Raw genomic sequence first — 10,391 nt, 5'->3', positions numbered from 1 at the left:
GGAGTACCCTCTTGGGAGAGGAACTCTTTGCACATCAGGAGGCTGATGCTGGTGCACACCCGCCGTATTTTCTTTGCCTCGATTCTGGAAAAGTCGTTCTAGGTCCTCGCGTGTGATGAAAATGGATTGATGATTCCTTTCTGAAGGGTGTTCAGGAGCAGCACGAACCTCCTCATCTACAAAGGCGCGCGCTCTCGAAGTGCTTGCGCCAGGAGTGTTAAAAGTGTTCCCTGTCGGCTCCATATGGTGTTGGCGTGACTCCTGAAGTAACCGTTATGTTAGTGTTTTGAGGAAAGTAAGTACCTCTTCCTGAGTTGTAGCCACGTTTTTCTTAGCTTTAGCGAGAACTTATTGTCTTTTCATCAAATCAACAATGGTAATAGGGGTTTGGCCTCCTCTAGCTCCTTCAGTCTCTCGTCCTGATAGGGAGTGGAAGAAGCTCTAGTGACGACCGGGGCGTTAGGCTTGAACAAACATTGGGGGTGGCAGCAGCGGCTTTGGCTCTGGCGATTGGATGTATCACGTCTAAGGGAATGTTTCCTGCGCCGCTGATGTTGGTGGTTGAGGATGTAGTACCACGAGATGTGTCGATCGTGCTGGTAGGAGATACATTGGTGTCACCGGCAGGAGTGTGGACACCAGGGGTATTGTCAGTGCCAGTAACATCGGAATTCCTTGTTGATCCAAATCTAAGATCCACCATTTTAAAATTAGGAAGATTGAACGGAAAATTGAGAAATGGACTTCACAACCGAGAGATTAATATCCCACTGTGGTCGCCAGTTGTTTTAAGGGTAAAAACTTATTCTGCTGTTTTTGGTAAATTTGGGTGTGTTGATGAGAAACGAATTCAAACCCTAAACAAATGCACTGCACGTGAGTACTTTTAGATTCGAGAGATCAATATGTAAGACTCTGGCTTAAACCAATAAATGGTCGTTCCAGAATCAATTCGGTCACAAAGTGAAGGAGAAGGGTTGATCTTAGGGAGGGAAGCAGAGAAGGTGTTTGAGATCAGAATAATGAAGGTGTGGCTGTTTTATGACTTGTATCAGAATATGGTTTATGGATACCTGTGTTGATAACACTTATGTTCCTTTGGAAATAGGTTGAAAACCTATTTCTACAAGTCATTGAGCGCACCCTGATCTCATAGGAAATGGAGGAAGTTAAGTAGTGGATAAGTGGGGTTGTGCGGAAGGTGGTGATCATCGTGTTTCCGTTATGAGGGAAGACTGGTCACACTTTCACCCACTACTCTCATTACTGTTAACCGTCTGTCCTTCCTGACAGTTTCTCGTAATGGGCGCGTTGCACGCGGATGATGTAAACCACCAGACCAATACCCCAGTGAGCATCCCCCATTTTGCGACATGTTTGATGTCTCGAGTAAATAGGTCAAGTCGTGGGACTTACCGTTGAAAGAAGCACATGGTGCTTTTAGGTCAAAATTATTTGTAGAAACAATATTTATAAAACATCGTTTACAATCGATGCATATAAAGCATCATTGTTTCTAAGCTCGTCTAAGTCAGTCGCAGAGCTCAATGGCTTAAAAGGAGCATGACCGCCCTCTTTGAGGGAGTTGGTAGGTGCTACACACGCATCCCAGGGAGTGGCCGATCAGTCCCTATAAGAGAGTTACGAATGGTAGCCATTCTAAAATCCTATCGGTCGATCAAGGTTAGATATGGACCGTTTAAATCGGCTAGCCAAGTTGAGTGGATGAGACGATTTGCGGCAGTTAATGACTGTTGTTGAATTACATGCAAGAATCGCAAGTAGTTACCTTTTGGCGATCGTTTGGGATCCTTATGGGATTGTTGTTGCTTGGCCGATCGTTCCTCATGAAAGAAGAGTGGATGGTGATCACGACAACATCTTGTTGGTTACCTGAAATCAAATCTAGGCCGGTCGACTCGTCTGGCGAAGTTGGACGGCGGAGATGATTTGCGGCAGTTGCATACTACCGTTGATTCAGTTTTAGGGTTTAAAGAGCACGCGATCGCGCTACTTTGGGAAAACATTTTGACGCGCTCTTGTATGGCTATGTGTAGTTCGATCAACCAGGTATGGAGCTGGGTCACCAGTGAACGCACTAGCACCTCGTTGATCGCCTGAAACTGGATCTAGGTTGTTCGACTAGGCCGGCGAAGATGATCGGACACGATTGATTTGCGGCAACTGTATAACGCCGCTTATTCAATTTATGGTTTTAAAAGTCGCGCGATCACCCTTCTTTGGGCGTGTGACTCAACGCGTTTCTGGTTTGTCGCGGGCAAGTCGATTGACCAAGAATGTAGTTGGGTCGCCGGTGATCACGCTAGTACCCTCTTGATCATTCGAGGGATGATCTAAGCCGTCCAACTAGTCTAGCTAAGTTGGACGTTCGTGATATTTTTGAAACCGTTTTTTCCGGTCTTAGTTCGTTTGAGCTATCTTTCAACAGCGCGATCACCCTAACTTCTGGATAACAACCAGGGATGCTGCGGATGAACTACAAGTCGGCTGTGGTAATAGTAGGCCCGTCGATGGACACTATGGAGATTGCCTAGTTCCGCTAGGAAGAGGCTAAGCTTGTTGAATCGACTGGCCAAATCATATGGCCGTGATTGCTTTTAAGACTGACATGGACAGTCTAGGTTTTCCTTAAGGAATTCAAACGCGTTCGATCGCGCTAACTTTTAATTAAAAGGTATGTAAACACGCTGATCTATTATCAGAGAGTGGTGTAGCCTACCTGAGTATTTTCATGCAGATTTCAATATCGACACTTCGGGAGATTTGTGATACTCTGCTGCGAGTGAACATTAATCGTCATGTCATGCCAACATTGAAAGTTTAGATGGGGAGCATAGCATAGGAAAATACTAGGCGGCTTCTGGCATTAGTGAGTAATGCAGCCAAGAGCTTATATACTCATTAGGCTCTATACTAGTGAACAATTCATCTAGAAGCTTGAGTTTCAATGTAAGATGAAGAGAGACATAGGCGCTCATCAGATTCTGATATATTCTCCAAATTCTTTGCGGAATATAGATATATCGAGGTCTACTACTTTTGATGCTGGGTCAGGTAGACAGACTTTTACAGTTTTCGCCCTAAGCTAAAAACCACCATCAATACCTGGAAGAAGCAGCAGTAGGTGAAAATATTGAAGCACAATAGCCCAATTCTCAGTACAATTCGAGTTGGTGCATCACCAAAGAATCAATACTCTCTGTAAAATTCGAATTGGAACTTTGAGCAGGTAGTGAAGAACGAAAATCTTTAAGGTTGAAACTACAAATTACTGAAATCCTTCGTCAGATTCGTTTTCATCTTTCAAACTCTTCATCTAAAACAACAAAATACTTAAACCCAAGACTTTAATTTCAAAAATCCACATGAAATTTCTTATAAGTTTTGAAATTAGGGTTAGGTTACATGAAATTTAGGATTTTTTAAAACATGGATATATTTAGTTGTGCATGAGAGAAAAGAGTAAGAGAATGAATGAAAATCAAAGAGGAGTTGGCAGTGGTTTACTGCATTATTTTGATTACACTTGCAGAAACCAAATGGAGTCGGTGATGGAGAGGGGACGAAGGTATCAAATGGTGATGGAAGCTTTCGTCATATTAGGTTGTTTAAAAGTAATTATTTATTTATGGCATACACGTGCATAATTAACTGGCCAGTCAAGGCTGTTATATAACAGACAGGGGTTTCACAAATTATTGATTTGTAGAGGGGGTAATGCAAAATAACTATTTATTTTGAGGGGGAAACATAAAATTCTCTTTTTATAAATGTATTAGTTCATGAACAAACCGATTTTAGATCATAACCCACTTAAGTATCCAAACGGGTATGCATACCTAAGTAGCCAGACTGAGTTTGGTTACGCCAGTATGCATACGGGTACGTAAACCATTTACTTTTCCAAACACCAACAGATATTCACGGAACATGAACTTCCACCAATATGCGTACGGGTATGCATACTTGGTTGCCGGACTTCCATAACCAGCCAGTACGCGTACGGGTACACATACCAAGGTTCACGAATTTTGGACTTTACACAAATGTGAATACACACACTATGTTTACATCTAATCATGGTTATGTGTTCTAAACCCTCATTTAAGTCATTGAAACGTTCTTGGAAGACGACAATAGATGTCTCACACAAACTATTAGCTTCAAAGCAATTTTCAAGTGATCGAATGATCAATACGAAACATTTCGAGTCTACATCAAATGACCGTTTCACAAAAATCATGTAAGATGTTACAACGTGATTTTCACATGATCATCTTTTGACTTTCGTCAAGATTAAAAGATGAACTTGATTAAAGAGAAATCTTACCAACACACATTTCGAGAAACAACCAAATGTGTATACTTGAAATCTATATAGCAATACGACTTTTTGTCTCAAATAGAAGAAGGAGAAACCCTGATTTGAAAGACTATATAAGGGGACATCTAGCAACTCGGAAAAACTAATCCCCACACCTTACGTGTGATACTAGTTTGCGTGCTAGAGTCGATTATCCTTTAACCTTTGGTTTTCTTCTTATAAAACCAGGTTAACGACTTAAAGACTTCATTGGGATTGTGAAGCCAGGCCGATACTACTTTTATCATAATTGTGTGATCTGATCTTGCATCTTCTATCGTACGAGTACAATCAGATTGATTGGCTTGAGATTGATATCTCCGATAGGCATGATATAAAAAGTAATCACAAACATCTTCGTCTCATTGTTTGTGATTCCGCAACATCTTGTTTCGCTACCATACGATTAAGATTGTTGAGACGTGATTGATTTATCTAGGTTGTTCTTCGGGAATATAAGACCGGATTATCAATTTGTTCCTGTTCACCTTGATTATTATCAAAAGACGGTACAAAAAATTTAGGGTTTATCTGTGGGAGACAGATTAATCCTTTGATATACTTGTCTGTATGAGACAGATTTGTTTATTGTCAAAGCCTGCGATTTTGGGTCGTAGCAACTCTTAGTTGTGGGTGAGATCATCTAAGGGAATCAAGTGCGCAGTATCCTGCTGGGATCAGAGGTGTAGGGAGTGCAACTGTACCTTGGATCAGTGGGAGACTGATTGGGGTTTAACTTTAGTCCAGTCCGAAGTTAGATTGGAGTAGGCTAGTGTCTGTAGCGGCTTAACACAGTTTGTGTTCAATCTGGACTAGGTCCTGGGATTTTTATGCACTTGCGGTTTCCTCGTTAACAAAATTTCTGGTGTCTGTGTTATTTCAATTTCCACATTATATTGTTTTATCTTTATAATTGAAATAATACAGGTTGTGCGTTAGATCATCAATTAGAGTAATCCAACCTCTGGTTGTTGATTGTTATTGATTGATCCTTGGATATTGGTCTTTGGTACCATCCAAGTTATTCCTTGTGTTTGATTAAAGACTCGTTGATTTCTTTTAGCTCGAGTAAATCAAAAAAAGAGAGAGATATTAAATCCTTAGATACTTTTACCTAGATTGAGTCTGACTTTCTAGTTGATTCTCTAAAAAGTATTTCGGAGTTAATCCATACAGATTGCTAAGCGAAATATTGGGTGGTGTTTTAGACCCCCGCTTTTCAGGAAGGACAAGGTACAATGGAAAGTCAACACTCTCTCTCTTACCATTCCTAATAAGTGTGGTCATTAGGTGTGACTAGGACGTGTAGGACCAAAATTATATTCACCCCTCAACATACATGAACCTATAGTGCATAGTCAGTTGATATTTTTGACATCATCCCATTTGCCGTTGCACCTACAAAGAAGAAATCATTAAAACAGTGAAGTCACTGTGAAAACTCTTCGTCAAATCATGAATTCTGTTTTTAGTTCATTTATCTAATGCATTATTATTCAAGCTTTGCTTGTAAAAACTACGAAATGAAATAAATATTCACATCTAACTATAATATTACCGTAAGAACTGGTTCACCAGTTTTAGGCCTTAGCATCTCTTGTTGTAGATGAGCTTCTCAAGCGGTTGTTGCTTACTTATTGAAAGAAGTTCTTCATTCTAAACCTGGTGTTGTCGCCTTGATTAATGAAAATGAGAAGCTCTCCTTGAAATGCAGATTTTGACTCAGCTATATTTACCCCACCATTAAAACTCAAAATTCAGTTTACAAAGTGATTCAATAAGTAATTAACATTTAAAATTGAAGAAGCTCTAAAAAAACACAAACCAAACAAAATCATGTAAAAAAAATTATAGGATCAAACCTTAAGTTTTACTATATGCATTTGTAAATTATCAATTTCTTCCCAAAAAAATAGTCAAAGAGAACAAAATTAAAACCTTAAGATTGTAATTAGAAAATATACTTGTATGCATCTTTATTTACCTAAAAGGAGAAATTATATTAATTCTTATCCTTGCTAAGAGTTTATCCTTCCTCTTTTCCTCGACATTATGTTGGTCATGGCCAATCCACAGACATATGCGACTACATGTTGCTTGTCATGGCCAATATAAAGATACGGGAATTTCATTTTGAAACAAACATTCAATATTGGGTTTGATTCAGAGAATTTGCAGGGAGGTGCAAAGTTGAAAAATCCGAAGAGGCCGTGAATTTGATTCAGAAGCATACATGGTAACAAGGACAACTTATGAATCAAAATGCAAGAGAAGATAAACAAAGAGAAAATAAAAAATCAACAAAATGACTCAAATTTGATGAACCTTAAAAGATTGATTACCTTGTTCACGAAACTATCTCATAGCTCGGTTTTCTTTGTAGCGCCTATGAGTAATTTATTAGATTATTAGGTTAAATAAAACAAAACAGAATCCAATTCACTAATGCATGATATAACCGAAGATAAAAGAGAATCATCGTGTTACAGAAACCAAATCCCTAACATACGATAATCAACAATGATTAGATAATTCGGAGTTCTGTGTACTTTTGAACCCAATAAAAATCGCAGCTGCACTATAAAACATAAAAATCAAACAGGACAAACTAAAACTAAATCAAAAAAAAAATAAATAGCAAACCTAGTTTTGTTTCATACAAAAGAGAATAGGTTTAGCCGGTTAGGCAGAAAAAAATGGTAGCAAAGTATTTACAAGAAAAGCAAACCCTAATCAAAAATTATATATATATATAAAAAAAACAAATACGAAATCGAGATACAAACCACTTCAAGACTTGAATTTGAAGGATGATGAAACAGGGTTTTAACGAAGACAAAGAGAAGGAAACCAAAAAAAAAAAAAAAAAGATGTGGAAGTGGAAGTGGAAAGCTTTCTCTATATAACATGGCTGGAGAGGAAAAATGAAGAAATATATTCTTTTTGTGACCTTGTTACGATGTTACCAAAAAAAAAATCAAAGCTTGGAACCCAAAAATCTCTCAAAAGGTAATTTTTTTCGTTTGGACTTTATGTTACGATGCAGCCCCTACATTAGATACATATAGAAACTCTATTATGGCAAACGGGTGTTTGCTTTGCAAGAAAGAAGCGGAGTCAAATCAGCACATATTTTTGCATTGTGAAACAACTAGGAACGTATGGCATTTTTTCCTGAAATGTTACGGGCTACAGTGGGTGTTTCAAGGTTCAGTTAGACATACCATTTGGGAATGGAAGAAAAGAAAAACCACATATCAAACTATTAGAAACTATATTTGGGATATCATTCCTTTTGCAGTATGGTGGGCTATTTGGATTTAGAGGAACAGAAGGCTTTTCAACGGGCAATACAAAACGTTGGATGAGATTATTAACACAGTTAAGGTTTTTATATATAACTGGTGTTTATGAATTAAAATTTTCAGAGAAATCCAGTTGAACACTGTTTTGTATAACTGGGAAGCTATGATGAACAAGTTTTAGCTTTTAGTTTTCAGTTTCTTTTCCAATATTCTTTTGGTTTTTTAAGGGCTCTGCTATAATTGAGCACTTGCTTGTATTTCTTTTCAGTACTTTACCTGCTTGGTAAGGAATTGATTTTTTCAATCTACTTTGCCCTTTTCGAGTAAAATATATATATACATATATTCTTTTTGTGACAAGTTAGGTTAGGTTTCCGCGAAAACAACATTTCTTTCCCTTTTTATCTTCACGTAATATCTGATTGTGTAGAAAGTTGGAAATTCTGTGAGAAAAGGCCGGCTTAAATATAGGGTGTACACGGAGTGTCATTCAAGGTTTTATGTCTCCATCAATAGAGTCCCGTCAAGCATCCTTTTCAGATTTACCAATGTCCAAAACTCTTTTGTGAGAGAAGAGTTTTCCTCACCGTTTTGTTTCAATAAGGTTTTTATTACCATTAAACGTGGGGACTTATATGATTTGGAATTTTAAAGGTTTTGATCAGCTGAGAAGGTACAACAGCCCTGGGTACGTTGGCGAGCGCTCTATCCGCGTATTTCTATTATTTCATTGATTGAAACACTCTTTACTTTTTCTGAGCACCTGATAATTTTGATTTGCGTCCCATTACATCCATCAATTAATTAATCAAAATTTAAGGATACTAATATTAGTTTATTTTTTCACCGCAAATGATGCCCCAAACCATATTCACTAATGAGCATTATCTATCAACTCCATCTTATTTATAGATAGAGAGAAATTATTAGTGAATCAACTTGTTATCACCTTCATTCGATTCAACAATCATCATTATATTAATAAAAAGATGAATATGAAGTTCACCAGCTTATCAAACTCGGTTCCTGTTTTCTTAATCAGTCTGTTAATTTTCAGTCTATATGCTGATAAATGCGACGCTACTTTTTGGCCTTTTCTTAAAGCAATTGAAATTGAAGGCTGCAAGTTCCGTCCCTTTGTTACCCCTCCAGGCTCCACCCAAATTCTGTTTCTCGCTGGATCAGGTAAATAATTTTAATTTTCTTCCAATTTTTGTAAATAGATAGTCCTCAAAAACTAAGTTCCAGGATTGAAACATATAGACCTTTATGAAAATGGGTTTTTCTTCCGCACAGGGGTGAAAGAGGAATTCGGTGATAGCAAGAGCATGAAATACAGTAGTTGTGCGATCTACTTGCAGCCAACTTGCATTCTCTACCTCGCCAAAGCATGGGCGCAGAAAAGTGTTGTCGATATAACACAATCTCTTAACTTTTTCATGGATATTGCTACAGGTAACTTACCCTTTTCACAAATTGCCGGAGCACATTTTGTTAGAAGTATAATAACACGTGAAAGTATCCATTGCAGGCCCATTTGAGAAATATTGTCGGATAACGATGTTAGAAACAGCAAAAGGAGAGGATTATGCGGCAATGATAACTAAAAATTGTGAAGAGATGTTAACCAATTCTAAGAGATACAGTGAGACGGCAAAGGCCGCCTTAACGAAGTTCTCTGAGGCCTTCAACGGACGAACTTTGGCGAGTGGTTCATCTATTCACGTTACAGTATCCACCTCCAATTCTGTTACGGTAAGGAAACTTCTTGCCTTAATTTCCAAATTCAATATATTAGTTTCTAAAACAGCTTACATTATGGTCATAGAGACAACCATTGGTCAGGTCAGGTGTGGTATGTCATTTCAGATACCTGTAGCCACCATTTGAGATAATTAATGGTGTTACAATTTCTTTTCTTTTTTTTGCATTGCAACTGATAATTTGTTACTATCGTGTGGAAAACTCTCTGAAAATCAAAAGCTGGCGTTTACGGAGGATGGTTCGACTCCGAAACAGGGAGATGTAACATTAGATTGCAAGGAAGTTGGAGAAGCGTTTTTGATGAGTACCATTAGTCTACATACAACAATTAGGGAATCCATGGGAAGTCGTATATCCGGTCTCTACAAGTCTAAAATTATAATTGATGATGGCCCCAAAAATGATATTAATGGCCCGAAAAATTTCCATTTGGATATCAATTTGGGCACAGGCCAAAAACCTCTGTTCGATTTGGATAACACGGAAACCTAATATCTTAAATTTTAGTTGCAAACATCCTTTTTTTTTTTTCATGCATGATGGTATTATTATTTGTATATCTTTATCGAAAAATGGGTTATTTGTCCTAATATTTTTAAATCACGGTTCAAATGGACGAGTAAAAAATAGTTTGGGTGAAATGGCCAAAAAAAAAATAGTAAGGATAAAACTGGATTTATCCTAGCTTAAATTTAAAAAATAGCAAGGATGAAACTGGATACATCCTATTTAAATTAAAAATAAGAAAAAATATTTGAAAATGGGCACGATGAAACTGGTTACATCCTGCCTATTTTTACATTTTTGTCTATTTAAGCAGTGTCAAAATCTAACTGTCCATTTCACCCAGGAATTGTTGATTTTGATCTTTTTAACCAATTTTGTGTATCTTTATTTATCCACAATCTTCTATTAATTGAGGATTTCATTTGTACTTT

General features: G+C 37.7%; 1 protein-coding gene and 1 long non-coding RNA gene across 2 annotated transcripts; one reads left to right on the top strand and one right to left on the bottom strand.

Moving 5' to 3' along the window:
* Positions 1-5,570: 5,570 nt before the first annotated feature.
* Positions 5,571-7,151, bottom strand: LOC113321579. The gene is made up of 3 exons (XR_003346768.1): positions 6,727-7,151; positions 5,943-6,110; positions 5,571-5,782 (listed from the first exon to the last, which is right to left on the bottom strand). It is a non-coding gene; the product is annotated as an uncharacterized LOC113321579 (long non-coding RNA).
* Positions 7,152-8,618: 1,467 nt separating this feature from the next.
* Positions 8,619-10,045, top strand: LOC113323639 (chalcone--flavonone isomerase 2-like). Its single transcript, XM_026571973.1, has 4 exons — positions 8,619-8,874; positions 8,986-9,144; positions 9,221-9,444; positions 9,673-10,045. Exons 1-4 carry the CDS (start codon positions 8,679-8,681, stop codon positions 9,943-9,945), a joined length of 852 nt encoding a protein of 283 aa, XP_026427758.1. The 5' UTR covers positions 8,619-8,678; the 3' UTR covers positions 9,946-10,045.
* The last annotated feature ends 346 nt before the right edge of the window (positions 10,046-10,391 follow it).

This window comes from Papaver somniferum, chromosome 11, assembly GCF_003573695.1.
Source record: "Papaver somniferum cultivar HN1 chromosome 11, ASM357369v1, whole genome shotgun sequence".
NCBI lineage: Eukaryota > Viridiplantae > Streptophyta > Magnoliopsida > Ranunculales > Papaveraceae > Papaver > Papaver somniferum.
Note: the sequence above shows the minus strand (reverse complement) of the source record. Positions and strands in the feature narration are given on the sequence as shown.

Coding starts and splice junctions, on each gene's coding strand:
- LOC113323639 (XM_026571973.1), top strand. CDS start 8,679: ATGAATATGAAGTTCACCAGCTTATCAAACTCGGTTCCTGTTTTCTTA. Junction 8,875..8,985: donor TCTGTTTCTCGCTGGATCAG/GTAAATAATTTT, acceptor TCTTCCGCACAG/GGGTGAAAGAGGAATTCGGT. Junction 9,445..9,672: donor CCACCTCCAATTCTGTTACG/GTAAGGAAACTT, acceptor GAAAATCAAAAG/CTGGCGTTTACGGAGGATGG.